The sequence below is a fragment of the Thermothelomyces thermophilus genome, chromosome 4 (genome assembly GCF_000226095.1).
Source record: "Thermothelomyces thermophilus ATCC 42464 chromosome 4, complete sequence".
Classification (NCBI taxonomy): domain Eukaryota; kingdom Fungi; phylum Ascomycota; class Sordariomycetes; order Sordariales; family Chaetomiaceae; genus Thermothelomyces; species Thermothelomyces thermophilus.
In genome coordinates this window covers 2,724,751-2,752,614 of record NC_016475.1, presented here as the reverse complement: position 1 = coordinate 2,752,614, position 27,864 = coordinate 2,724,751, and the positions used below count along the sequence as shown (strand labels likewise).

The 27,864-nt window shown below is 48.8% G+C and overlaps 7 protein-coding genes across 7 annotated transcripts; 6 read left to right on the top strand and 1 right to left on the bottom strand.

Moving 5' to 3' along the window:
* Nucleotides 1-13,825: 13,825 nt before the first annotated feature.
* On the top strand, nt 13,826-15,802 carry MYCTH_2306984 (uncharacterized protein). The gene is made up of 2 exons (XM_003664254.1): nt 13,826-14,281; nt 14,337-15,802. The coding sequence occupies exons 1-2, from the start codon at nt 13,911-13,913 to the stop codon at nt 15,463-15,465; spliced, it is 1,500 nt and encodes a 499-aa protein (XP_003664302.1). The 5' UTR covers nt 13,826-13,910; the 3' UTR covers nt 15,466-15,802.
* A 487-nt stretch (nt 15,803-16,289) lies between these two features.
* Nucleotides 16,290-16,942, top strand: MYCTH_2306982 (uncharacterized protein). Its single transcript, XM_003664253.1, has one exon. It carries the CDS (start codon nt 16,376-16,378, stop codon nt 16,841-16,843), a length of 468 nt encoding a protein of 155 aa, XP_003664301.1. The 5' UTR covers nt 16,290-16,375; the 3' UTR covers nt 16,844-16,942.
* Nucleotides 16,943-17,237: 295 nt separating this feature from the next.
* Nucleotides 17,238-20,414, top strand: MYCTH_2306980 (uncharacterized protein). The gene is made up of 2 exons (XM_003664252.1): nt 17,238-18,383; nt 18,440-20,414. Exons 1-2 carry the CDS (start codon nt 17,874-17,876, stop codon nt 20,288-20,290), a joined length of 2,361 nt encoding a protein of 786 aa, XP_003664300.1. The 5' UTR covers nt 17,238-17,873; the 3' UTR covers nt 20,291-20,414.
* A 228-nt stretch (nt 20,415-20,642) lies between these two features.
* Nucleotides 20,643-21,491, top strand: MYCTH_2025957 (uncharacterized protein; the record flags this gene model as incomplete). The annotated part of the gene is made up of 2 exons (XM_003664251.1): nt 20,643-20,838; nt 20,914-21,491. Coding segments are annotated over 2 exons (774 nt in total), but the record flags the coding sequence as incomplete, so codon positions are not given.
* A 1,169-nt stretch (nt 21,492-22,660) lies between these two features.
* Nucleotides 22,661-24,027, top strand: MYCTH_2306978 (uncharacterized protein). Its single transcript, XM_003664250.1, has 2 exons — nt 22,661-23,029; nt 23,110-24,027. Exons 1-2 carry the CDS (start codon nt 22,665-22,667, stop codon nt 23,882-23,884), a joined length of 1,140 nt encoding a protein of 379 aa, XP_003664298.1. The 5' UTR covers nt 22,661-22,664; the 3' UTR covers nt 23,885-24,027.
* Nucleotides 24,028-24,106: 79 nt separating this feature from the next.
* MYCTH_2306977 (uncharacterized protein) lies at nt 24,107-25,679 on the bottom strand. Its single transcript, XM_003664249.1, has 2 exons — nt 25,116-25,679; nt 24,107-25,019 (listed from the first exon to the last, which is right to left on the bottom strand). Exon 2 carries the CDS (start codon nt 24,945-24,947, stop codon nt 24,225-24,227), a length of 723 nt encoding a protein of 240 aa, XP_003664297.1. The 5' UTR covers nt 24,948-25,019; nt 25,116-25,679; the 3' UTR covers nt 24,107-24,224.
* A 111-nt stretch (nt 25,680-25,790) lies between these two features.
* On the top strand, nt 25,791-27,548 carry MYCTH_2306976 (uncharacterized protein). The gene is made up of 2 exons (XM_003664248.1): nt 25,791-26,061; nt 26,163-27,548. The coding sequence occupies exons 1-2, from the start codon at nt 25,966-25,968 to the stop codon at nt 27,522-27,524; spliced, it is 1,458 nt and encodes a 485-aa protein (XP_003664296.1). The 5' UTR covers nt 25,791-25,965; the 3' UTR covers nt 27,525-27,548.
* The last annotated feature ends 316 nt before the right edge of the window (nt 27,549-27,864 follow it).

Sequence of the window (27,864 nt, the reverse complement as noted above, 5' to 3'; positions counted from 1 at the left end):
GAGGAGGGCCGGGGGAACAACGGGGCGGGAAGAGGGGAAAAGAAGAGAGAGAGATAAACAGAGAAAGAGAGAAACAGAGAGGAGAGAAACAAAGGGGGCAAAGATTCACTACAACACAGACGAAGAGAAGAAGAGAAAAAAAAGAGAAACCCTCCAGAGGATAGGGCGGACGGTTGAGCCAAGAAGATCGAACGCTTAGGCATGATATACTGATACGGATCGAGGTTTATTTAGAATGCGGAACCGCCTTGGCGTCGATCAACGTCTGGTGCGAGCAAGGACCGCAACACGCGAGTCGTGCTCTCTGAGCGGGCAGGGGCAACTTCGTCGCAGAATACCAACAGTAACCAGCGACAGCGTGGCATCGAGACTCGTCAGTGGGACTGTCGACTAACTACGTGGTCCATATGGACAAGCACACCTATTGATGAAAGTGTCATGATCTGCGCCGTCGTGAGTAGATACGGGGGCCGTTGTGAGGCTCCTCAGTTATCCGTGGAGTTTTAGGCCATGGTCGTTCATGTCGATTGTTTCCTCATATTGGGACACGTTTGTTGACATCGCTGCTGCTTTCAGGGATTCGAGACCCGAGGGTCAGGTTGTTTTCTGAGCTCTTGGCGGCAAGGTCAAACCGTCACGTCTCCGCCTCCGGTAGTTGGTCCCCTTGTCACTGTGAGTGTGTTTGTTGTATGTCCAACTACTCCGTATGCAACAGCCGCTCTTGGCCATTACTACACCACTGTGTACCCTGTACCCTGGCGTGGACGGTACACAACTAATCCGTACTGCGTAATCCGTACACTATGCTAGGCCTTCGGAAAGTGACGGTGGGGGAGGGGACCCCTAGTGTAGTGTATGTAATCCGTAGTGCAAGCATGTCGGCGGCGAATATCAATTGGGATGTGAAACGGGCCCACCCTCCTGGTGCGCCTCGGAAGCCACTCCCGGCCGTCCACTCGGGGGTTTTCATAGCTGGATGATCGCGGTGCCCCAGATCCACTTTGGTGTCGAAGTAGCCGCTTGTTGATGCGTTTGTTAATGCAGGATACATGGAGTGGACGGTACGGGTTACATACCCTACAAGCCCGTCAACATAAGAGAGACCGGTGTGAACTCTTTGGTTCAGTGCATTCCCAGCGAGGCGTACATACATGTAAATACTGTACATGTATGTATGTATATGCACGGATTGTCTTCAGCACATGCATTCATTACTCAGGGCTCTCTGGCCATCTGATATCCTCCAGCATGCTCGGGGAGGACTGAGCGTGTAACAACAACTGAATGCCTCCGCAAAACTTGGCATGCGGAAAGACTTTCCCCGTGTACCACGGGCGCCCCAATTTGGGGCAAGAAATACCGACGGAGCAGGGTCCGGCACCAGCTTCTGTGTAGGATTCGTCAGTGTGTAATCCGTAGTATGAAAACTTACTCAGTAACATTCTCTAGCTAAAGATATGGAAGCATTGTGTATGAGGTGTGGCCTTGGCACACCAAGTATGCGCCAGATGTTCTGGTTGGACGTGGCTGCAGCAGGCGACTTCTTTCCAAGAATAGATGTATGGCTTGAGCACGGCTCTGAAAGAGGCTTAACGTGCACATGCATCCGGTGGGGAGCCGCAGAAAGAGGGGGGGTTGTTGAAAGGAGATAGCCGCAACCGAAGAAACAGACGCAGGGGCCTAAAACGTAGACCCGCCTGCTATGGAAAGGTTAGTTAATGTGTGGGAGCCCCAGCCTCTTGCGAGGCGATCGCTGAGCACCTGTAACTCTTGGCATCTCGCTGGTGCCGATCTTGTCGGATGTTGCTGCAGACAGTGTTCGGGTCGTCGGCTTCCGTTCGGTCGAAACATTTTGCTGGCCAACTATAGGCAAGCCTCCAAGATCTGACGAGATTCTTGCCACGGGCAGTTCTGTGGTCGACAAGGCCTTCCGTGCATGGAAGACTTCTCAAACATGACCCTCTGTCGGCAGAAGGGGTGAAGCCGTGTTGCTTGGCACACTGCCGAAACAATCCAAGTACGGACGTGCAACTTCTGCATACACAGTCCGTGGTCTGGACAGAGACCATCGTGTTCTCTAACAGTGTTTCCATTTCCTCACCCTCACCAGATTCCAGATTCCATGCTGTATAGCACTGGTTACGCCTCGATTTTGGACGAACGCTGGCCAAGGATGTATCCAAGACAAGAAGCCGGATCCGTATACCCGGTGGTTAGTTGCTGACTAATTAGTTCAGGACTACCACCTGTCTCCTGACAGGTGGGGCCAAAACCCCCGGACATGCCAATATAGCCGGACAGGTATACGTCCAAATCCGCGTCCAATTTTACTAGCCAACTCCCTATATTTAAAGATATAACCACTGCTACAAGCCTAGTTAAACCTACTCTCCTATATATAATACCTCTAACTGACCAAATCTAGGAACCGGCTAGTATACGGGCCGCTAAATGGCTCCTTACCGCTTAAGCTCGCTACCGAACTAGCTGATTACCCTATAGAAAGTAACCTAGTATTTGGTACACGGCTTAGCTATTTAAGACTAGAAAGACCTAGGTTAGCTAGCACTTAAAGTCTTTAAAGGATATTAGACTTCTAGCTACTAGTAGTAACGTAGTTAGAAGACCTTGGTTACTTCGAAACGATAAAGATTCGGCCCTTAAAGGATATATATATTAGCTTATCAAATCTAGTTCTCTTGCTACTAAAGATCTTCTCTAAGATATTATTAACTATTTATAGGTATATTATAATCTTCCCTACCTTCCTATTAATAAGTACTAGTAGTTATATTAGAAATAGGATTATCTATAGTTTTAGCCGATATTTTTTAAACTAGTTAAAGTAAACTAACTTTTAGCTAAGTAGTAGGTAGAAGAACTAGAGATGTGTCACGAATAAGCACATGGGCGGCCTGGCAGGCTGCAGCCAGGACGCGGGACATTCCGACAGCCAATCACTTGACGGACCAATCAGAAGATTATCACCGCCAAGACTAAGGTCTTCACTGGTGATAATAACATGTCACCGTCGACAACGCAGAATCACGAAGTGAAAGGAGGAGTGGTACTGGTGATAACTATTGAAGAAGGACAGACAATTATGTATATATAGCTAGCTAGTCACTCGTTATGGTGGACTCTGGGAAGTTCACCAGTGGTAACAATCACAATCACAGTACTCATACCAAGCATTGCTGATTACTGTGAGAGACAACTCTAAGTGTTGTTGTGAACCCTTTGGCTTCACCGAATCCCTCAGACGACCTGCCTGCTTGTCCTGCTTCACCCACCTCCGTCTGGACCCTTTCAGAAGAAGTCTGAGTTGGGTTCGTCACAAGATGTTCTTTAATAAGCTTAAGGATATTATTAAAAGCTTTAAGATTACTATATCTAGCTATTAGAATATAGATAAAACTAGATATATATTTATAATATTAAATAGATAGTTTAAGATCTTAATAATTAAAATAGATAAGAAGAAGAAGGTTAGTTCCCTTTTCTAGATACTAATATAAAATACTTATTATAGTATTTTATTAGCTAGAGATTCTAGACCTTTATAACTAAGAGTTAATAAGTATAATTAGTATTGGAAATGCTATTAGTAATACTACCTTAGTATTTTATATCTTTAAATAGTAGCTATTAGAAGATTAGGATATTAATAGTCTTAATAAGGAGATTTAATTCTATAAGTTAGAGATAGTATTTAATAATATTAAGATTATAATAGATTAGATATAATATTTTAATAAATACTTCTTTATTATCTATACTAAGTTCTAATAATATAATATAAGCTTTGAAGAATAGTTTAATTATAACTATTATAACTTTAGTCCTACTTTTAATATATACTTTATTAACTTAGATAATATTATTTCTAAAGATTTAATCTATATATCTATACTATTAGAAGAATATATATATTAACTATTTATCCTAGATAACTTTATAGGATATTATAACCTTAAGCTTTATAAATACTACCTCTTGTTTAACATTATTATTATCTTCTTCCCTCCCTATTTAATATACTTTATCTAGCTAATAGATATAGGAGTCTTTTATTATCTTAAGGAAGTATATTAATAATATCCCTAATAGGTAGTTTAAAACGGCGATCTTATATTTATCTAGGTAGACTTTATTAGAGGATTCTAAGAAATCTAAGATACTAGTTTTAAATACTAGAATATTATAATAGGATTTAAAAAGACTAGTCTTTTTCTACTAAACTAATATATTATAATAGACTAAATTAAAGAGAAAATATTATCTAATATAAATATTAAATATTCTATAATAATTCTTAATAATAAGTAATAGATATATATAAAAAAAGATATTAACTATATTTAAGAACAGTATCTTAAGCTTTTTAGTTTATTAATATAAGAATACTTTTAAGATATTATATTAATAGTTAATAAGGGTTAGCTAGTATATAAATATCTAAATAACTTTACCAAAGATAAAAGAGCCTATCTAGCTATACTATCTATTAAGAAAATATAAGGCTAACTTATCAAGCTAACAAGAGAGATTATAATAAATATAACTATCTAATAGATTTAACGGTTTTAAGAGATCTAAGCTTAGAAGAGTACTGAGGTAATTCGAGATATTAGCCAAAAAGCTACCTATATTATTATTAAACGGATTAAATAAAAGTATAAGGAAGAATATAAAGTCTAGAAAAGGCACCTAGAGAATAAGATTCCTAGTACTAATAGGTATTACCTTTATATAGTAACCTTTATTAAATTCTTAGAAAAGACTAATAAGAACAATTATCTTTCTCTTAATGATAAAGACCTTCTCTAGGTTCTACTAAAGGAACATTAGCTATTAGTATTCTTCGACTTTAGAGATAGAAAAGAAGTCCTAATCCCCTAGTTAGCTAAGCTGTTATCAGAAGTCAAACTCCTATCCCCTAAATGTCCTAAGATATAGATTAATAGTACGATTATAATATTAATTAATAATAGCAACGATGACAGATTTGACTTTATAGATAGTAAAGATAGGTAGGAAGAGGATATCAAGTTATTATCTCTATCTAAGGGTAAGAAGGAGTCTCTATATATAGCTATTATTAAGAACATTAAGAGATTTAAGAAGCGATATACCTATAAGTCTATAGTAGTAACGCTAGGGATAGAAGATAATAGCTATTATTAAGAGGCTAAAAGAGAAGGTATTACTATAATTAGGAGTGTTAAGAGTAATAGGGATAAGGGGTATAATTATTACAAGCTAACCATATACCACGACCCGGTAGGATATAGCAGGCTAAATGAGCCACTAATTAAGAAGAGCACGAAGCAAGACTAATACGGGATCACTAGGGAGCACGGGCTACCACAGGCAAACAATTGCTAAAAAGGGAAAGATAGCAGAGGATAGCTAGCTACTAAAGGCAATCCAAGGATAGGATAGAAGGGGACTATAAGCAATCAACAGAAGTATATATACATATAAATAGTCACTCGTTATAGTAGACTCTAGAAGTTTACTACTAATAGTAACTTATAATTATAGTACTTATACTAAGCATCGTTATTAACTACCATAAGAGATAACTCTAATATTATTATAAACCCTTTGGCTTTACCGAATCCCTTAGACAACCTGCCTACTTATCCCACTTAATCTACCTTTGTCTGAACTCTTTTAGAAGAAGTCTAAGTTAGGTTCGTCATACGTTGCTATTACTCCCTTTGTTCTATTATAGTTTAGAATAGAGGTAACTTTGACCTTAATATTAATATAGCTACTAACGTTATAGCCGAATAGCTACTTACTTAGCTTGGTTAACTCTATTAACGAATCTAGGAGTTAGACTAGAGAGATAAGGCTACTTAAGCTTAAATTAAGGAACTCGAGAACGGCAAAAAGCACTTATAGAAACTAGTTAACGAGGCTTACGCCAAAATCAAGGTACTCGAGGGCACTAAAGCGAGCTATATTAAGATCGAACTACCTAGTAAATATAGAGGAACTAAGGAGGACCTTGTAGGATTCTTAATAAACCTCCGATCCTACTTCCGGCTTAATGACGACAAGTTTCTAGATGATAAAGCCAAAGTTCTCTACATAGCTATAAGACTAAAGGACAAGGCACTTAGATAGTTCGAGCCTATATAGAATGACTATCCTACTAAGGAAGACGAAGACGACCGAGACGCGTTTACGTAGGCAGTCTTTCGATTCTATGACTATTTCGAAGAAGAGCTTCGGAAGGTTAACGACAAAGACAAGAAGATTTATATATAAGAAAGACTTGCTAATCTCTAATAGACTAAGTTAGTAGCCTCTTACGCTATATAGTTTAGATAGGATATACTTAAATCTTAGCTTAATAACGAGGCGTTAATATAACTATTCCATAATAGCTTAAAGGAAAAGGTTAAAGATAAGCTATATAAGTATAATTAGCCTAAGACTCTGGATAAATATATTATATAGGCTATTAGAATTAATAATTGACTCTATATACGAGAGTAGCAGAAACAAGGTCAAATAAACGGAACCATAGTTAAGGCTAACGATAAGAAAAAGCAAGCGTACGTTAGTACCTTATATAGGATATACCCTAGAGCTATAGATATAGATATAGCATAAAAGCAGGACTAGAAGAAGACGACTAAAGACAAGTCTAATATTACCTACTATAACTATAGAAAGAAAGGGCACTATAAGCGAGAATGTCAAAGCCCGAAGAAAGAGTAGACGACAGTCCCTAGAAAGGAAATTACGGTTATCGACGAAACTACTAAGGACGTTATCAAAGTAGTAGCTACAGGCTACAAAGATAGGGGCAGTGATATAGATAGTCTTAGATATGATGGTAATAGTAAAGACGAACAAGTACCGTACTCCGAACTGGTTACTATAGACCTAGAGATAGGTCTTGCTAAATAGAATACGGTAGGAGAGTATATACCGCTAATTTCGATTCTCCTAGCCTTAAGGTAATAGGGTTTTACGGTTATATAGAGATAGGATAGATCGTAGATAACCGATACTTAAGGAATCGAAAAACCCGGACCTAATATTCTATTCCTCTGGGAATGAATCAAATAGTACTATAATAAAGTTTTCTAGCTTAATACGGAACTACGTAAACGGGATAGACGCTTAATTCGACTTGTCTAATAGAGTAATAAGATAAAGGACGAGATAAGGGAACTCTAATGTATCGTAGAAACTATTAAAGGAGAATAGCCTATAATATATAATAGGCCTGATAGCTACGCTAAGTACCTTGACGACTAGTAACTTAGTAACGACATATAGAACCTGGAATACTAGTTTATATACGTGAACTATAGAAAAGACGAGCGTATATAGGAAAGCTATTAGAAGAAATATTCCTACCTTAGCATTAGGGTACCTATAGTCTATATATAATAGGAAGGATTCGGGAAAGAATTCTAGTACCTCCTAGGCAACACTATATAACTATATCCTTAATATAAGGCATATACACAAGTGCCCTAGTTCTAGTATATAGCATATAGATGCTAATACTACTTCTATAACAAATTCGAAAACAATTACTAGCCGACCCGACAAGGAAATAAGGACAGAAGCTTATACCCTATGAAATAGGTCTACAATATAGGAAATAGAGCGGCCGAATTACTCTAGAAGATCGAAGCCCGTAATCTAGAAGGCATTATAATAGTTCTAAAATAAGCCTAGCCTAGGTACTACAGAACAGGACAAGATATATAGGACTTGTACTAGAGTAACGATTACCTCTATTACGTAGACAAAAAGAAATCGCAAATTCGGGAGCTTTAGATAAAGCTATAGCACGTACGACAGAAAGTAGAACGGACTTAATAGTAGAAAGTTATAAGCACTTAATGGCTTACGGAAATGAGTACGATCGACGAAGCCGCTATTAGCCGAACAACTAAAGAGGTTAGTACTAACCTAGGAAATAGGTTAAGGCCCTTCGAGGGGCCTAGAAACTATTAACGCCTATATAGTGGCAGGTGGTAGCGTAGTATAGGAGGAACTAGCGTAAGAGACTACTATATCAAGACCTCCCGGTAGAAATATAGGAAATCGCTATAATCTTTAGACAATGGCGGTAAGATAAGCGACTATAGATAATAGTATAATAGAAATAGTACGAAATGCTCGTACTAGTAAATAATGGAGTAGAGATAAACCTGATTTTACTAACACTTATAAATTAGCTATAGATACCCTAGAGAATAAAGCGGAAGTATAACATAGTCAAAGGGCTATTTCTAATATAATAGGTATATAAGAAGATTAAACTAATCGATATTACTATAGCAAGGAAGACTATAATAATTATATCTAGTATTATAGATATAGGTAACAATAAAGATATAATATTAAGGTTACTATAATATAAAGATTACGACCTAAATATTAGCTAGAAGAATGGTAGCTTCCTGCGACCCTAAATAGAGTCGTATTTAACTAGCAAGATAGGGAGCGTGTAAAGATTGCAAGCAGACGATGCTTAGGGGAAGGCATATCCTACAGATCTACTACAAGAGACAGATAGTAGTAGGCAGACTATTACAGACTCTAGAAGAAGCGGTATAACGACACTAACGTTATAATAGAAGGAACGAGCTAAACCACTAATAGCTATTCTCTCTATTGACAAATATAGAGCACTGTAATTAGAGTAGTAGGTTAAGATAGGAGAAATCGCTAGTATCGCTATAGACGGAACTAAGTTCGTATACTATTAGAAAACCAAGAGACGAGACAAGACTAGGGAAGTACCGAAGGAATACAAAGGATACCTAGCATTCGAACCGAAACATCTAAAAGGACTACTAGAACATAGCCTATAGAATTACAAGATCAAGCTTAAGGAAGGAGCATAACTAAAGTTCTTTAAGATCCATTATATAAGCTAGACTTAGAATAAAGAACTTAAGTAATATTTAGAGGAGAACCTTTGAAGAGGATATATCTGCCTATCGATATCGCTAGTAGGCTATCTAATCCTGTTTATGCCTAAGAAAGACGGAAAGCTATAGTTATATATTAACTATTAGTAATTTAACAAATAGACTATAAAAAACTAATACCTGTTACCGCTAATCTTACGGCTCCGAGATTAGTTAATAAGAGCTTAATATTTTATATATCTTAACTTGCTATCGGCCTATAACTATATATAGATTAAAGAAGGCGATAAGTAGAAAACGGCCTTTAGGATACCCTATAGCTACTATAAGTACCTCGTCATGCTATTCGGACTTATAAACGCGCCAGCAACATTCCAAGCCCTAATTAATCAAGCTATCTAACCCTTTCTTGACAAATTTACGGTATGTTATCTCGACGATATACTTATCTTCTCTAAGACGATAGACAAATACCGGAAGTACGTAAAAGCAGTGCTAGACGCGCTATACATGTATAAACTATTAGTTAACAAGGAAAAGAGCGAATTCTATATTAGGAAGACGGTGTTTTTGGGATATAAGATATCTCTAGGACAAATTTAGATAGAACCTTTAAAGGTTAAAGCTATTAAGAATTGGCTATGACTAACGTTAGTTACGGAAGTACGAAGCTTTATTAGATTTGTAAACTTCTACCGGATATTTATTAGAAATTTCGGAGCGATTATATAATCTTTATACGAACTTACTAGGAAGAACGCTAAATTCTAATGGGAAGAATAGTACAAGCAAGCATTTACGTAGATCTATAATACTATTACTAAAGATCTAGTACTAGTATTACCAAATCCTAAGAAGCTATTTAAGGTAGAAATGGACGCTTTAGACTATACTATTAGAGGATAACTAGGATAATGAGACGAACAAAGAAAGCTATATCTTATAGTCTTCTTTTTAAAGAAGCTTAATGGACTATATCTTAATTATCCAATCTATAATATAGAACTACTTACGATTATTAAAGCTTTTAAGGAATGGCAACCATACCTTGGTAGTACGATTAAACCGGTATAAGTATATATAGACTATAAGAATTTACGATACTTTATAACGACGAAGGAGCTTAACAGACGATAAATACGATAGGTAGAATTCCTTACGGAATTTAACTTTAAGATCTACTATAAGAAGGGCAAAGAGAACGTACGAGTAGATATCTTAAGCTAACAAACGAATTATACGGAAGGACGAATAGAAACAATACTACCGTTATTTAAGGAACAAATAGACGGAACGCTATATTACGAAATGTAGACACCTATAGAAGATAATCTACTTAACTCGTTCCTAGAATGTTACGTAATCTTTTGAGAAGAAAGGATTAACAAGATATAGTATTAAGTAGTACCTAGACCAGTAGTACCTAATAGAGTAAAGAAAAGAAAAAGATAGGAAACTCTAGTACTAAGGCAAAGTATATATCTATAATAGGGATCAATAGCTACAAATAATTTAAGAACTCTACGAGTCGAAACTCGGAGGATATAAAGGAGTTACGAAGACTATCGCACAAGTTAGGAAACATTACGACTTTCTATAGTTAATAGTACGAGTTAAGGAAGTTATATAGAACTATAATATTTACAATCAAAGTAAAACGGCATGATATAAGCCGTATAGGCTACTTTAGCTATTGCTAATAGCTAACAAACTATAGAGTTTAGTTATAATAGACTTCATTATAAAGCTGCTAGAATCTAAGGACACGGCTATAGAAGTAATCTATAATAGTATTCTTACTATAGTAGATCGCCTAACTAAATAGGCATACTTCTTTCCCTATAAGAAGTCCTAGATAGCGGAACAGTTAGTAGACGTAATCTATTGGCAAGTTATATTAGTATATACTTAGCCGCAAGAATAGATCACCGATAGAGACACCAAGTTCGTATTAAAGTTCTAGCAAGCGTTAATGCAATAATTAGGCGTTAATAGCAAGCTATTAACAGCATATCACCTGTAGACTAACAGACAAACGGAGCAACTAAACCAAGTTATCAAGTAGTATCTCCGTTCTTATGTTAACTACTAGTAAGATAACTAGGTTATACTATTACTAATAGTATAACTCGCTTATAATATAATACTAATAGAAACGACTAAAGTTATACCGTTCTTTGCAAACTATAAATATAAAGCAGACCTTAGGCAAGGACTAGAGGTCATAGTGCCAAAAGTAGTAGTCAAAGCGGAACAAATGTACGTACTATATAAAAAGCTTAAAAAGGAACTCGAGTTTGTTAAGACTAGAATAAAGAACTACTACAATAAATATAGGCTCAAGGGACCTCGCTTAGAGAAGGGAGATAAAGTCTACCTAATTGTATAAAACTTACAAACTAAACGACTAAGTATAAAGCTAGACTTTAAGAAGGTTAGACCCTTCGTTATCAAAGAACGAATTTTAATATCTAACTATCGACTATCGTTACCATCATCTATATAACTATAGATAGATGTTTTTTATATTTTACTTCTCGAACTAGCACTAAAGAACGCCAAAGTTATTATATATATTAAAGTAGAGGACAAAGAGGAAGAATAGGACGTCAAAGAAATTCTAGATTTATATATTATTAACGGAGAACTATAGTACCTAGTTAAATAGCTTAATTTTAGACTAGAAGATAACTTATAAGAACCTATTAAGAACCTAAATTGCCCTAAGAAACTAAAGTAGTTCTACTAGTAAAATCCTAACTAGCTATAAGAACTAGCTCTAAAGCCTATTCCCTAATAGAAAAAGAAGGGAACCTACTAGAATTAGGACCAGGATTTAACCTAATTAACTCCTAATTAAGTACGTCAAAAGCACCTAACGCCTAAGCCTAACCTATAAGGGTCTATATCTCCGATATCGGCGGAGGAGTATCTAGCTCTTCTTCCTCCTCTAGACGAGCTATACTATGACGAAAAACTTCGGTACTACGATTATATAGGGATTATTATAAATGACGTAATCGACTTAAACGGCTTAGTATCTAAGTAAGTAATACCTTAGTCCTAGTAATCTCCCTTAAAACCTTCTCTTGCTCTAACAAATTCGAAAGGACTAAGATAGTTAGTAACCTAAGACTATAAAGGAAAATAATAAGGAACCTATAGATATTTATAATATTTAGACTACTATACTTCTTGCCTATATAAATATAGTTTTAATATTTGTTTAAACCTTCTATCATTATATAACGCTTTTATAGCTTTATATTCTAATAATACTTATAAGGTATAGCAACCTTATAATCCTCTTACTTAATCTTAATTATAATAGTATATTATTCGCGTTTAAGATTATAATAATTCCTAGGAATATAATTAGCTATAGCAAAAGGAAGTTAATAAAAGAAGGATATTACCTACTAGGAAAAGGGGGTATTAGTAATACTTAAAACAAGTTATAAGAAGCTTTCAGGTCAAAAGCCCTAAAGAGGGGGCATCGTATTACAAGCCAACTATATACCACGACCTAATAGGGTATAGCAAGCTAAATAAGCCACCAATCAAGAAGGGCACGAAGTAAGACTAACACAGGATCACTAGGGAGCGCAGGCTACTACAGGCAAACAATTACTAAAAAGGGAAAGATAGCAGAGGATAGCTAGCTACCGAAGGCAATCTAAGAACAGGATAGAAGGGGACCATAAGCGATCGACAGAAGTATATATATATATAAATAGTCACTCGTTATAGTAGACTCTGGGAGTTTACTAGTAATAGTAACTTATAATCACAGTACTTATACCAAGCATCGTTGTTAACTACTGTAAGAGATAACTCTAGTGTTGTTATGAACCCTTTGGCTTTACCAAATCCCTTAGACGACCTGCCTGCTTGTCCCGCTCAATCTACTTTTGTTTGAACCCTTTTAGAAGAAGTCTGAGTTAGGTTTGTTACAATAATATAGAGGGAGAGGGAGATAAAGGTAAGTTATATAACCTATTATTTGATTAGTTATAACTAGGTAAAATTAAATTTTACTACATTTTTAAGCTTTTTAGAGCCTAATTTATAATTAAACTATTTATAGCTATTTAAGGCTATTGTTATAAGGGTAATTAAACTTAAATTAAACTTGATAGTACCTTTTATAAAGACACGAATGTATAGGAAATTTGGTGGTGATGTGTCTGGCTATATTGGTATGTCTGGGGGTTTTGGCCCTACCTGTCGGGAGACAGGTGGTAGTCCTGAACTAATTAGTTAGCAACTAACCACTGGGTATATGTGTGAGGTCTGGAATGCGGGAGTTTGATGATTGTCGAGCTGTGACGCCTGGCGCCAAAGCGTGATTGGAAATCGGTTGACAGACAGTCCTGGTCTGAATGCTGTCGAAGTGCAGCCGGGAAGCATTCCCCCCTCAGGATCATGCGAATCTCTGTGTGTGAAGCCAGGCAAAATTGTACGTGTAGCGTGATATCGATTCTGAAATGTCAAGTGGCCGGGAGCTCGAATGGGCTTCAGCAGATCTTACAACTATAGAATGGTTTCTGGATGGACCATTTAATTCGTGATACGCTGTTGTTGTTGCCATCCCTGCGAGGAGGTCTGGTTGCCGCAATTGATTAGATTAGTTAGAGGAGCGAAAAGGTTGGAGAGATTATCTGGGCTATAAGAAAGTAGGATACCAAAGCGGCCAACTGCGAGCCAAGAGAGGGTTTGGACTCGGAAGCTTGGCATTGGCTATCAAATGATTGGTCTAGCTTTCACTTGCTTGGTGAGAAAGGTGCAAATCGCGCGCACACGACCCGAACCCGCAGCGTGGGGGAGGTGGTGGGTCCCGCACGTGGCTACGCCCTTAAAGCTCGATGAATGGTGGGCTGATTTTCTGGCGGATTTTACAGGGTGCCGAGCATTCGAATCTCCGGTTCGATGTGAGCTTCGGGACCGAAAGCAGCTCCCAAACAGCAACCGCCACCGGCGCAAGCCAGAGAAATGGCCTTCTTCCAGCTCGGCCTACGTAGAGCCTCTGCGAACCTTTCTCGGGTGCCTCTGGCCTGCGGCCCCTGTTGGCGACGGCGGGTTCCGGCCTCTCCGTCCCGAGTCCTGCAGCTCTCGAGAGCTGTTCGGAGGAGTTATGCCTCGACAGCAACAGCCGAGTCAAAGAGTCCCGTTGCGTCGCTGAGCAGCAAGCTTGCGGAGTCTGCGAAGCCCGCAGCACCATCGGCTCCTTCCCAGAGTTCTGGTCGGTCCTCGTCATTCCCAGAAACCAATGCAAAGGTCGTGGGCTACTGGCTCGTGGGCAGCGCCGTGAGCGTCTTCGGCATTGTGATCTTCGGGGGCTTGACTAGGTTGACAGAGTCTGGGTATGTGGCCTTCCCGCATCTGGCTTCTCTTTTTGGGAGTCTAACCATGCCGCAGGTTGAGCATCACGGAATGGAAACCCGTCACGGGCTCTCTGCCGCCCATGTCCGATGCCGACTGGCAGTCCGAATTTGACAAGTACCGCGCCTCCCCGGAGTTCAAACTGCTCAACCCGCACATGGACCTGGCCGAGTTCAAGAAGATCTACTTTATGGAGTGGACCCATCGTCTCTGGGGTCGCATCGTCGGCCTCACCTTTGTGCTACCGACCATCTACTTCATTGCTCGCCGTCGGGTAACCCCCCGGATGGCTGTCAACTTGGTCGGCATCTCGGCGCTTATCGGGTTCCAGGGATTCATCGGGTGGTGGATGGTAAAGTCCGGCCTGAAGGATGATCTGTTTGCTCCTGGTTCCCATCCCCGGGTCAGCCAATACCGCCTGACCGTTCACCTCGCGACCGCCGTCGTTTGCTACTCATGGATGCTTCTCTCCGGCCTCGGAGTGCTCCGTACGCACCGCCTCCTCCGGGATCCCGAAGCCGCTGCCAAGGCAATTGCCGCGCTGAAGTCGCCCGCCCTGAACGTGCTTCGCAGATCTGTGGCCGGCCTGACGGTGCTCATCTTCACCACCGTCCTCTCAGGCGCCCTGGTCGCAGGTCTCGACGCCGGTCTCATCTACAACGAGTTTCCGATGATGGGCACCGGGCTCACGCCCCCCAAATCCGAGCTGTTTGACAAGTTTTACAGCCGCAAGGAGGATGGCTCCGACCTCTGGTGGCGCAACATGCTCGAGAACCCCTCGCTCGTCCAGCTCGACCATCGCATCCTCGCCACGACTACCTTTGCTGCCGTCGTTGCCCTCTTTCTCTACAGCCGGACAGGCCGCGTCAAGGCTGCGATGCCCAAGGACGTGCGCAAGGGCGTCACCGGCCTCCTGCATCTGGCCCTGACGCAGGTTACGCTCGGCATCACTACTCTCCTGTACTTGGTCCCCATCTCGCTTGCCGCTGCTCACCAAGCCGGTGCACTTGCCCTGTTGACGGGAGCTCTTGTTGCGGGCCACCGATTGCGGATGCCCAAGGCCACGCAGGCCCTGGTGCAGAAAGCTTTGCAGAACCCTTCCCGCGTGCAGACCGGGGCGATAAGCCAGAAGCTTCTGAAGAACGCCGCTGAGAAGAGCCATTAGGCCAGTTTTAAATGTCCTTGGCCTCGCTCAGTGCTTACTAGCAGCATGGCTGCGTTGTATTATGTATACTGTACTTATACGGTGATATACCCCGGGCTCTCCTCAACTTGGATGGCATGTAACTGCAAGGTATTAGAGAAGTAACAATTCAACTTATACTCCTTCCCTGGGCTGGGGGGGGGGAACGGCTCTGTACAGTATGTACAGCCCTCTCTCCCCGCCGAACTACCACAAACCCATGTCCTAGTCTTAACTCTCAATCGCTTCTCTGCGAGCCAGTTGCGAATGGTGGCCGGTAGCAAATATACTAGTACATGGCGCGCCGCAGGTTAGGCACACCGTAAATGGGCCCTACGTCACACTTGTCCCTTTTCTTGGACAACCTGTTTCTTCAAGGACCCTGACCCAGTCAGTACGGATTCCTGGGCATGTACGGAGGATGTATGTATGTTCGTACATACATACATCCTCCAGTGCATACACACCTTGTGCGGCTGAATGCCGTGGCCTTCCCCCACGTCCAGTCACGCCACTGGGCAGTCTAGAAGGGTCCACATCAAGAGCTTGAAAACGGTGCCTGACTACTATCGACATGTGAATTTGCCTTTGTCGATATGTGCCATATCCGTTTGTGGGAAATCGGTATTCTTTCCTTGCATTAAAACTCGACCGCTGAACCGCTTTGTGCCACGGTCTCCCTTGGAACTTGCTTTTCCATTGCGTGGCCCTCCTTGCTAAAGCGAGCCGCCCATTCAAGCACCTCAGCACATCAACAAAACGCTTCCGTGCCGGCGCCGGCGCCAGCTGAGGTAGGCCAAATCGCCTCATTGCTTACACAATACAAGGGGCAGAAGAAGAGGACAAGAGAAAGAAAGAGGAGAAAAAAAGAAAGGAATCAAGACAGAGAACTATGTGCTTCGAGTGGAAGAACCGCTTCACGTGCGGGCACGTCGGGTTCAGAAAGGTCGAGCGCTGCAACTCGCTGGGCAGCGGGTGCTTCGGGCCGGACGGGACTGAGAAGTTTGTCGACGTCCAGTCGCTGTGCTACGACTGCAGCGCGAGGCTGCAGCAGGATCATCCCGCGTCCGGGACGGCCCAGAGCAACCCGCTCGCCGCGAGGGATGCGGCAGATGCGGCAGGAGCGGGGACCTGGGCCTGGGCGCGGCCGGGAACAGTTGCAAGGTCCGGGTCCTGGTCCTGGTCCGCCGCGGGATCCGGGGGAGACAAGCCGCAAGCGGGGGAACTTGGTGGCGGTGGAAGGGCCGAGACATGGGGCATGTCACCGGGTGTGTCATCGGGCATTCCGCCGGGGGTATTACCGGGCATGTCACCAGACCTGTCATCCGGCATGTCCCCAGGCATGTCACCCGGCACGTGAGACATTTGGAGGAGGAAGAGAATGGGTTGTTATTGATGGTCCGAGTGATGAAGCGGTCTCTTTCCCATGTTATCGATGTCCGGGATGATTTTGTGTTCTCTCTTGCGTTGAACGAGCTCGTCCCCACTTTTCAACTGGTTGCATGGTCATATTGAGGGCCCGGATGAGCCTGGAAACGGCGGTTGAGCCGGTGGCGGCTAGTGTATAGGATAAGATGGGGTGGTGGTCTCGGCTTGGCGAGCCGTTGGGCTAGTCATTTCAGTTATAGTGTATAATTGTTGACGTCTGTGGCGGCTTGCTGGCTGTCTCACAGGATTAGCCTTCGGGCTCCAGTACTTCGCAGCTTTACCTTGACAACCTGGAACTGAGCGTCTCGGCTCTCCCATGGAAGCTTCCGGGTTCAGGTGCAATCCTTGAACTCCCAAAGCTCGCAAACGTGAAGGCAGCTTCGAGCAACCGAGCTTGTACGCAGTAACTAAGCGGGAGAAAGACCAACCGACTTCCTCGCAATTTTAACTAGTGCAATTACCTGACTTGGTACGCTAGAATGTCGTGCACGTGACTTCGTGAGGAAACCGCGTCAGACGCTCTCTCGGCTCGACCTGTGCTTTCCTCGTAGCGATCTTGCACATATGGTGCGCACCTGAATGTGACGAAGACGCTGCCTTCGTCCCGGCACCAGACGATGGCCGGCAGAAAAAGAAACGCGCCGACGGGTAGCAGCCCGAGAGCGACGCGATCAAGCACGAGGGCAGCATCGCAGAGCGCGGCGAGGCGAACAGCCGCAGGCGCAGAGGCTGCCGTTCCCGACGTTTATCGGCAGATGGTAGCCGAGGCCCGAGCTGAGCTTCGTTCACAGAATGCTGCCGGCGCCACCGAACGGCCCTTGAAACGCAGGCGTCCGGGGGAACGGGCACCTGCCAAAACCAGCACGCCAGCAGCCAGCACCGCCACCAGAGTTACAACCAGGGAACCCGGCAGCGATGTCGCCGGCACCACGACTGGCGATGACATCCAATTTGAGAATGTCATGCTGCCGACGCCCACCGTACAGACCATAACGAGGTCGGACGACGAGGATGAAGATGACGACATCGACTTTGAAGATGTAGTCATCGAGCCCGCGGCGTCGTCGGCAGCAACACCGGAGAGGAAATCTCAGGAGCTGAGTCTCGACCTCTCCGCTCACATGGCGGCCGCGGGCCCCCCCCGCCCGGACCGGCGCAAGGCCATCAGCAGGGAAGAGAAGGCGCGCCGTCTCGAGATCCACAAGGTGCATCTGGTCTGTCTGCTAGCACACGTGGAGCTCAGGAACCGATGGTGTAACGATTGCCAAGTCCAGGACGCCCTCCGGCCATTACTGCCGCAGAAGACGGTAGCAGCCCTGCTACCCAGGGCCAGTCTGAATCAGTTCGGGCGCTCAGAGTCGTTGAGGAGGGGTCTCCAGGAGGCGAAAGATCTATTCAGGCTGAAATTTACCATCACCGAGAGGGGATTGTGGAGGGCGCTGTGGGCCGAAGATGAAGAGCAGCTGAAGAATGTACGTAGTGGCCGCCTACACCTCCCCGGGGCTAGGCTAATACGCTCACCCGATAGTACCAACTTCCAGACGACATCGACACCGTCCTGGAGAAGAGCGATTTTATCGAAGCAGCCCGGACGTTACAAGGTTCCCGCGACGTCGGTGCCCAGCTGTTTTGTGCCCTGCTCCGCTCTGTCGGCGTTGAAGCCCGGCTCGTCTGTTCCCTCCAACCTCTGTCTTTTGTCTCTGGTGCCCCTACGATGCCGCGACAACGGCAGGCGCAGACACCTCAGAAGCAACCATCCAAGGCCGAGCTCTATGCGGCAGCGGTAGCAAAGCACGAGACAAAGTTCCCCGAGTTCCACGCCGGCGCAACAACGCCCTCTGCTCGTCGACGGTTGGGCCACCCGCACGCCACCGGTTATCGCGTTCCGTCCGTCACCGCACCCTCCCACTCGCCCTCCTCGTCCGGCGCCCAGGGCCCCCGAACCATTCGCGGCGAGTCGCCGTTCCCTGTCTACTGGGTCGAGGTCCTGGACGCCGCCCACCAGAGCTGGCACCCGGTTGACCCGCTCGTGACCGGCACGCAGTGGAAGCCCCACGCGCTCGAGCCACCGGCGTCCGACGCCCTCAACTCTCTCGCCTACGCCATTGCCTTCGAGGCCGACGGTAGCGCCCGCGACGTCACCCGGCGCTACGCCAAAGCCTACACGTCCAAGACGCGCAAACACCGCATCGACAACCCCACCCTCACCACGGCTCCGTCCAATTACCACCCCAGCGACCCGACGAGGGATCCCGCTCCCGGCCCCCGCTGGTACCGCCGCCTCCTCCGGCGATATAACCGTCCGGTCCCGACCGACCTGGATCAGATCGAGCTCACCGAGCTTGCGGCGGCCGAGGCGCGCGAGCCGATGCCGCGCAACGTGGCCGACCTCAAGGACCACCCTGTGTACGCGCTGGAGCGGCACCTGCGCCGGCACGAAGCGCTCGCGCCCGGGGCAGAGCCCAGCGGGACCATCCGGGTCTCTGCCGGCGGGGGCGGGAAGGCCGCCACAGTGGAGCGGATCTACCGGCGACGGGACGTGCGTGTCGTGAGGAGCCGCGAGCGGTGGTACCGGATGGGGAGGGTCGTGCGGGATGGGGAGGAGCCGGTCAAGAGCCTGCCGAGGCGGAAGCGGAAGAGGGAGGGGAGGAGGGGTGGCCCACACCGTGACGGCGACGACTTCTTCTTCGACGACGATGACGACGATGAAGACGATGACGATCCGGATAGGGTGGGGTTGTTTGGAGACGCGGCCAGCGGGTTCACGCCGCTCTACATGCTGGAACAGACGGACGAGTACGTGGCGCCGCCGGTGGTGGGCGGGAGAGTGCCCAAGAACAAGTTCGGCAACCTGGACCTGTACGTGCCGAGCATGCTGCCCCGGGGGGGAGCGCACGTGCGGCACCCGCGGGCCGCGCAGGCCGCCTTCATCCTCGGGGTCGACTACGCGCCCGCGCTGACCGGGTTCGAGTTCCGGGGGCGGCACGGCACGGCCGTGCTGGACGGGGTCGTCGTGCCCGAGGAGGCGGCGGACGCGGTTTGGGCCGTCATCCAGGGGCTATCGGACATGGAGGCCGAGGAGGAGCAGGAGAGGAGATCGAGGCGGGCGCTGAGGATGTGGAGTACGTTCTTGAAGGGCCTGAGGATCAGGGAGAGGATCTGGGCCGGGGTAGATGCAGAGGCGGAGGCAGAGGCAGAGGCAGAGACAGGGGGTGGTAAAACAGAGGGGAAAGGGAAGGGTAAAGAGGTGGTGAATGAGAAAGAGGAGGGAGATCACGTGGGCATTCAGGATGAAAGTGAGGATGATATAGGGGGCGGCGGCTTTTTTGTGCCGGACGAAGACGATGATGGCGGGGGTGGCGGGTTCATTGTGGAATAGGTGTTGCCCAAAGGTAGTAATAGTACGCACCTTATTCAGGCACGGTGGATTGTCAGTTCCATGAGAAGAAGCAAATATGCGCTCAAGTCCGTCTCGCGGTTCTTGTCTGCGCGCTGCCCATCCGGTTCCAGTCTTCAAAACAGCTGCCAAAGCGCCCACTTACAGAACCCAGCAAAATTTCGCCAAGAATCCCCACCATCAAGTCAGTTTTGCTTCCTCCCAATAGCGGACACCGGAACAACGCAACTCTCCCCTGTCATAGAAGGAGACTCGAGTTGCTGTTAAAAAGCACACTTGGAAGAATCTGGCAACAATGGGAGAAAAGCGTCAAGCGCAAGCATCCGCGACATCCCCTGTCCCTGAGAATTGGCCCTCTCACATCCCCTACCTCACGCGGCCCGCTTACTCACCGTACTTGACCCCGACCCACCTCCGGGCCCTCCGCACCCGGCCGGCAGACGCATTGGACCCGCTCCCGGAGATTCCCCGTCATCTAAAGACGGGGCCGTGTCCGTCGGTCCGCATCACCCCGATCACAGATCCGAACCGTAGGTCTGCTGTCCCACACACTCTCTCAAACCGGATCCGGAATATTAAACATTAATCAAAATAATATCCATCAGACCCCGCCCACGGCCAGGCGGGCCTCTTTGCTACCCGCGATCTCGCCCCGGGTGAACTGATCCTCCCGTACCTGGGCGAGGTCCACATCGGCACCCCGCCTTTTGGCCGCCGCCCTTCCGCCAACGGCAATAGCAGAAACGGCGGCGGCGGAAATGGCGAAAATGCTGATCATCATGACGACGACGACAACGCTGACGATGGATACGACTACGCGCGGTCCGACTACGATCTCTGGCTGGACCGGGACGCGGACCTCGCCGTGGACGCGGCGCGCATGGGCAACGAGGCGCGCTTCGTCAACGACTACCGCGGCGTGCCGGACCGCGGGGGCAACAACAGCAACAACAACAGCAACAGCAACAGCAACGAGAAAAAGAAGAAGAGGCCCAACGCCGAGTTCCGGACCGCGTGGGACCCGCGGACGGGGGAGCGGTGCATGGCTGTGTTCGTGCTCCCCGCGAGCAAGAGGGCGACGGGGCGGGCAAGGACGGTCGGAATCGCGAGGGGCGAGGAGATCCTGGTGAGTTACGGGAAGGGGTTCTGGCAGGAAAGTAGGGAGGCGGGCATGGGCGAAGATGGGAACGGAGATGGGGATTGGGGCGGGAATGGGAATGGGAATGCGGGTGAGGCGTGAGACGTCCAGACGCTTAAGCAGGCGAGATATGCATGCGCCCGATAGGGTTGCTTTGGTCATACGCAAAATCTTGTCGCATAATCTTTGTCGTCCTAGTCTTCCTTTCTCCGCAGCCGACACACTCAGGGCTTTTTTTTTGTTTATTATTAGGAAGGGAAAGTGATGCAAGCGAGGCCGACGGGAAGTTGGAATCTGGTGACCACCAGACCGGCGGAGGTTCTGCAAGCAAGAACAAAGACGGCTCTAGCGACAAATCGACGCTGTTTGGTTAGCTACTGTGGTATCAAACGTATGTAATCCATTAGGGAAGCAGGTCTAGAGGTACGATACTGTATGTGTGTACCGTACTGTACATACACATAGCACTTTAGGTATGTATGTATGTATGTACATGCTGTAATCCGTACATACCTGATGCAAGCTGAGTGGAGGCAACCCCTCTGTTTTCTCCCGGCGCCCCACTATCGTTGAAACTCCTTCAGCTTCCACCGACCCCGCCATGACGACAGCGGGGCCGCTGTGCATGCCCCTGCTGGAGCTTGCACTTCCTCCACAGCACCTCCTGGACGAGGTACTGTACTGTACCTCCGTAAGCACGGAGTACCTATTCGACCCTCTGACAAACGAAACCCAAAGTCTGAAACTCTCATCAATAACCACCCCCAAATACCTCGCACCATCGACGGTTGAGACCATCGCATCAACCAGTTCTCGACGATGGATCCTCCACCGCCGCCAACCAAAGCAACAACAAGCTCTTCGCAATCGGCAGCGCCGACGCAAGCAACTTCCCATCCGCGCCTCGCCGTCCTATCCCCTTCCAAAACCCACCCGTTCCAAACCCCGTCCAAGAAGATCAACAGCGGCGCCGACCTCTCCCACTTCCTCTCGTCCCTCGCCTACCGCGACATCGGCATCTTCATCCTGCAGCTCAACCGCGCCCTCTGCCCGCGCAAGGAAGCGCCGCCCTCTGATCCTCCCGCCGAGAGCAGCTCCACCGCGACGAATGCCACCGCAGGCAGCAGAGCCAACAGCAAGCACGGAGCGAAGGTCCGCACCTTCCCCCTCGACGCGCCCCGCCCCGCCGACCCGGAGGCCGTCGTCCGGCTGCGCGAGATGCTGCGGGCGGTGGAGGCCATGATCGACGAGGCGCCGCCCGAGCAGGGGCCCAGGCGGTTCGGGAACGTGAGCTTCCGGCGCTGGTACGGCATCCTGGAGGGGCGGGCGGAGGAGCTGCTGAGGGGCTGCCTGCCAGATGCCGTGCGGGAGGCGTGGGGGGACGGCGTTGTGGAAGAGGTCAAGGCCTACTTCTTGGGGGGGTTCGGGAGCGCGCAGAGACTGGATTACGGCACGGGCCACGAGCTAAGTTTCCTTGCGTTCCTTGGCTGTCTGTGGAAGCTGGGCGCTTTTCGGGATGAACAGGGCAGGGAGAGGGAAGATGGGGAGGCGGAGAGGAGTTTGGTGTTGGGGGTTTTGGAACCGTAAGTTTCCTCTGTTCTTCTCTCTTCCCACCTTCTTCTTTATCGAGCTCATAATGTCCGGTATGCTGATTTCGAGACAGGTACCTGAAGGTCGTACGGCGGCTGATTCTGACCTACAACCTCGAGCCGGCGGGTTCTCACGGCGTGTGGGGACTCGACGACCACTCGTTTCTGCCGTACATCTTCGGCTCGGCGCAGCTCGCCCGTCCCATCACCGAGTCCGAGCCCATGCCGCTGGAAGGCTCCGTCCCGGGCGCCCCGCGGCCCTCAGACGTGGTGAAACCGGCCTCGGTTGACCTGCACCGCGAGTCAAACATGTATTTCTCGGCCATCGGCTTCATCAACGACGTCAAGAAAGGCCCCTTTTGGGAACACAGCCCGATCTTGTTCGACATCTCGGGCATCAAGGACGGCTGGGGTAAGATCAATAAGGGCATGATCAAGATGTTCAACGCCGAGGTTCTTTCCAAGTTCCCCATTGTTCAGCACTTTCCATTCGGCTCGCTGTTCTCGTGGGACCCAGATCCGGAGGCGGCCGTGCCGGCCCATTCCGTTCATCTGGCGAGCCAGCCGAGCAGCACCGTCAACCCTCCCGCTGCTGGGGGCGGGTCAGGAACCACTGCCCCTTGGGCAGAGGCAACAAAGATGCCCGGTGCCGCACCCGGTGTGCCGCCGGGGCCGGGAATCCCGTATTCTAGGGCACCATGGACCAGAGGGGTGAGCTCAGCGCCGACGGCGCCGAGGGGAGGAGTCCCGGACACCGGGCCGCCTCCGCCCACAACGTTTGCGCGGGGCACCCCGGGCACAGCCAGTAATCAATATACCGTGACGAAGGCGCCTTGGGCAAAGGATTGATCACCCAGCTGTCAATCTAGTGCCCGCATCAGGTTTCTTTTTCTTGTCGCATCACTGTATGATACCCAGTCGGGAGGAGACACACAGTTTTCGATCCTAGTTTTTTTTTTTTTTTTTTTTTTTTTTTTTTTTTTTTTGTTTATACGGAACCAGCCTACAGAGGGTCCTTATCAGCTCCTGCAAGTATCCTTGAGAGAGAAACGACCAATATTCCAGAATCAACCGGCCCTTGTTATTGTCCAAAGTTTCCACACAGAAGGATTTTGTCTTTACCGTACCGCCCGAGCAACAAGAGCTCAAGACGCTTTGTCTGTCTGCAACATTGTTTGCTAAGCAGGATTCACCCACGACTACCTCCCCTCAACTCAAGCAACTCCCCCATCCCCGCCGTCTCCCCCCTTGCGGCCCACCCCTTCTCCTCCAACCTCCTCACTTCCCTTACCAACCTCGACGGGTGCAGCAGCAAAAAGCCCACCATGACCACCAGCATGGGCAGCGCGTCAAACACATAGACAAACACTTCATGGCCCATCACGACCCCGCCCTGTCCCTCGAGATACTCGGCGCCCCGCACGACGCTCCTGACGACCATCATGGCGGCGGCCACCTCCATGACGACCAAGTACCCGAGCCAGTTGACGCCGGGGTCGGCCAGCATGGCCCGCGACGCGCTCGGGTCCCGCCGCAGGCGCGCGTGCAGCCGGCCGCAGTCGAGGCCGAGGAAGACGCCCAGGGCAACGAGCTGAACCAGCAGGCCGACGAGCACCACGACGGCGCCCAGCCGCGCCGCCTCGGCCGTGCCGCTCGCGGGCAGCACGGTGCCGATCAGCTGGGTGCCGACGGCGGTCGCGTCGGCGAGGATGTAGACCTTTGTCCACGTCGGGGTGCAACAACGCCTCGTGCAGCAGCAGCAGCCGCGGTGCCGGCGACGGCGAGAGTGTTGCTCCTTGTCGGAGTTGGTGCCGGCGCCGGCGCCGGTGCCGTGGAGGAGGGCCGTGGCGACGCGGCCGTGGGAGACGTAGAGGGTCGCGGCCAGCAGGGGCGGAGAGACGAGGAGCAGCATGTTTTGGAGAATCCAGGGCCGGAGGGTGGTCGGGTTGGTGTGGGCGTCGGCGCGCTCGAGGTAGCCAAAGATCTGGCCTAAGGCATTTGGGTGGTTAGAGGAGGGGGGGGAAAGGGTGTTGGTCTTGCGTCTTCTAAGGGGGTGGGGTAGGAGGGGACGGTTTTTTACAGATTCCGCCGAGGAGGAAAGGAATGAAGGACCAGGCGCGGAGCCAGACGAACCAGGCGAGGTGGCCCAGCAAGGCGAGGGAGAAGAGGGCGAGGAAGAGGTAGGCGGCTACGTTGCTGGGACGGTACTCCCAGAAGACGACCACCATGGTTCCGTTGACCACAGGGCCGAAGGGGGGTCCGTCATTGAGGGCCATCGTCAGGCGATGTCCAAGGCTTAGTTAGCCGCGTGCTCAGTAAAGATCCCAGATATGGGGGGGCAAGGGAGAGTTGGTGATGAGACGGGGCTGGGTGATGGAAAAGAGCCCCAGGGAGGTAAAGTAAGAGGAATGTTTTTTTCTTCTTCTCCAGCATGATGGACGATAGTTCACTCGAGGGCAAGTCGAAAAGGGTATTCTAATATGTAAGGAGTAAGAGGGATTGGAGTTAACTATGTTGAACGTATTTAGTGGACGACAGCAACTGACCTTCGATCTTGAGGGTCCGAAAAATGGACATTTTTCGCATTTATTATTATCCTAGTAGGTCCGAGATCTGATGCTGTTTCGACAAGGGTCGCATGTCCTAGAGAGATGGCAATCCTGGAGGCCAACGCTGGGGTTCCCTTGGCGCGGGTAGAGGCCGCGTCATGCAGGGCGGGGCGGCCCGCTGCTTATACTGAAGGCGAGGACGAACGCGCAAGTCCCCCGAGGCAGACGAGGAGGAGCAAAGGTGCGCCTACCTTCCTTGTACATACATACAAACAATACTGCATCTACATGCTCCGTTCATGACTCTCCACCGATTTTTCGCATCCAAAGTCCGAAAAAAAAAAAAAAGACTACCGAGCCAGCGCATCCACATCCCAAGCCATGGGAACTGCGTCATCGCCGTCGACGAGAAGGTCCATCCGGCCGCACAGAAAATCTCGTGCCCGCTGCGGTTTCTGCAAACGCCGGAAAGTAAAGGTCGGTCGGAAACTGCCGGTATTTTTCTTCTTTTTCTTTTTTTTCCCCTTTGGGTAAAAAGAGGAACCCATGCCAAAGTTCTTACTGACGGCGCCATCCAGTGCAACGAAGAGAAACCGTGCAGCAACTGCGTAAGCTTCGGTCTACCCTGCGATCTCGTTCCCGATGGGGCGCGCGTCGAGCGTTGCGCGGCCCCGACCACTCGCCGAGGCCGGGGTCGGCCTCGGAAGGTATGGGCGCCTGACTGTTCAAGGTCCTGCTCGACTTCTGCGGCAGCATCCCCAGACACGGCTCCCACCAGTCCTGTTCCCGTGGATGCCCCCCCCTCGGCGCACATCAACCTGGACAATGCTGAGCTGCTCCTCCACTTCGTCACCGAAACAGCCGAGACCTTCTGCGGCGCTGAGAACCGGGAACTGTACCGGTTCTGGACACGCAACGCGGCGCAGATAGGCCTAGGCCATCCGTTTGTCCTCCATCTCATCTTCGCGGCGGCCGCATTTCACCTGGCCTACCTTGTCGGGCAGCGGGATGAGCAAGGGAGCGAAAACGCAGACGACGACGAAGACGTAGACGTCAGCACCAACGCCCAGCTACCGCGCCGGAACAGCGCCGTCTACCTCTCCCTCGCCCGCCAGCACTTCACGGCCGGCCTGTCGGGATTCTCAGCGCAGATCTCGCATCCAGGTCCCAACAACTGCGGCGCCCTGTACCTCGGCGCAATTCTGACCAGCTACTGCACCTTTGCGGCCGGCCCAACAAGCCGCAGCGACCTGCTCGTCTGCGCCGTCAGCGACGACGACACCTGTGATTCTGCACTTAGCTCTCCGCCTTCCGCAAGCAGCTGGATGCCCTTTGTCCATGGGGTCCGGCTCATGCGCGAGGGTTTTAGCCCGGACGTGCTGTTCGCCGGGCTCATGGGCCCCTTCAAGCCGGGCCGGCCGATGACCCCGCTTAAACAGCCCGTCTGCCTGCGTGACGGGTTTCCGAGGCTCGACTGGGAGGCTGCGCTGGACGATCTGAGGAGTTACGTCGCGGCGGGTCCTGCTGCCGCTGACCTTGCCGCCCCATCCCGAGAATGCTGCCTCCAGGCACTGGACAATCTCATTGGCATCTACGCCGCCACCTACGGACGCCGCGGCAGCTCGGGCGGCGAGATCACGTACGACGGCCCGCCCGAGAACCAGTTCGTCTTTGGCTGGCTGTACCGCATGCGGCCCGAATTCGTGGCGTGCGTCAGGAGGCGCGAGCCGTGCGCCTTACTGGTCCTGGCGCATTACGCCGTGCTCCTCAACCGCGATGCCGTTCGGGACGGATGGTATATCGAGGGCTGGAGGCAACACATTGTCGAGAGGGTTGCTGAGCTGCTGGAGACGGACGGCGAGTGCCGGGAGAGGTTGCGTTGGCCGACGGAGCAGGTCCTGCCACGGGGAGAGCGGCGGGAGCGGTGCGGAGCTGGTTGATGCCGGAAGTGAAATGAAGTGCGCCTGGAACCGGGAGCTCGGCCGAAATCAAGTTGCTAATCGGTCCAACCCCGGGATCGCCAATGAGCTCCCGAGCAGCTCTCTGCGGGTAATCGGCCGATGCAGGCTTGGCGTCAAATAACTATACCCTAGCGTGGTGTAACAACACCACTGCACAAACCCCTTGCCGCCCGGCACCGTTCGCCCCGAAGTAGTATCGCAGCGTTTTCTCGGCTTGGCAAGGCCACAGGACACCTGTTTGTCTCTTTCGCTGGCCTTTTCGAAACCCACTCTCGCCAAAGCACCGCGGGTCAGATTGAGGAGGCATGAATCCTCGAGA

Bases quoted from the DNA above. Each gene is read 5' to 3' on its own strand.
- MYCTH_2306984 (XM_003664254.1), top strand. From the start codon at position 13,911: ATGGCCTTCTTCCAGCTCGGCCTACGTAGAGCCTCTGCGAACCTTTCT. The intron at 14,282-14,336 runs GTATGTGGCCTT...ACCATGCCGCAG, and splicing joins ACTAGGTTGACAGAGTCTGG to GTTGAGCATCACGGAATGGA.
- MYCTH_2306982 (XM_003664253.1), top strand. From the start codon at position 16,376: ATGTGCTTCGAGTGGAAGAACCGCTTCACGTGCGGGCACGTCGGGTTC.
- MYCTH_2306980 (XM_003664252.1), top strand. From the start codon at position 17,874: ATGCTGCCGACGCCCACCGTACAGACCATAACGAGGTCGGACGACGAG. The intron at 18,384-18,439 runs GTACGTAGTGGC...CTCACCCGATAG, and splicing joins ATGAAGAGCAGCTGAAGAAT to TACCAACTTCCAGACGACAT.
- MYCTH_2306978 (XM_003664250.1), top strand. From the start codon at position 22,665: ATGCTGCGGGCGGTGGAGGCCATGATCGACGAGGCGCCGCCCGAGCAG. The intron at 23,030-23,109 runs GTAAGTTTCCTC...ATTTCGAGACAG, and splicing joins GTGTTGGGGGTTTTGGAACC to GTACCTGAAGGTCGTACGGC.
- MYCTH_2306977 (XM_003664249.1), bottom strand. From the start codon at position 24,947: ATGCTGCTCCTCGTCTCTCCGCCCCTGCTGGCCGCGACCCTCTACGTC.
- MYCTH_2306976 (XM_003664248.1), top strand. From the start codon at position 25,966: ATGGGAACTGCGTCATCGCCGTCGACGAGAAGGTCCATCCGGCCGCAC. The intron at 26,062-26,162 runs GTCGGTCGGAAA...GGCGCCATCCAG, and splicing joins GCAAACGCCGGAAAGTAAAG to TGCAACGAAGAGAAACCGTG.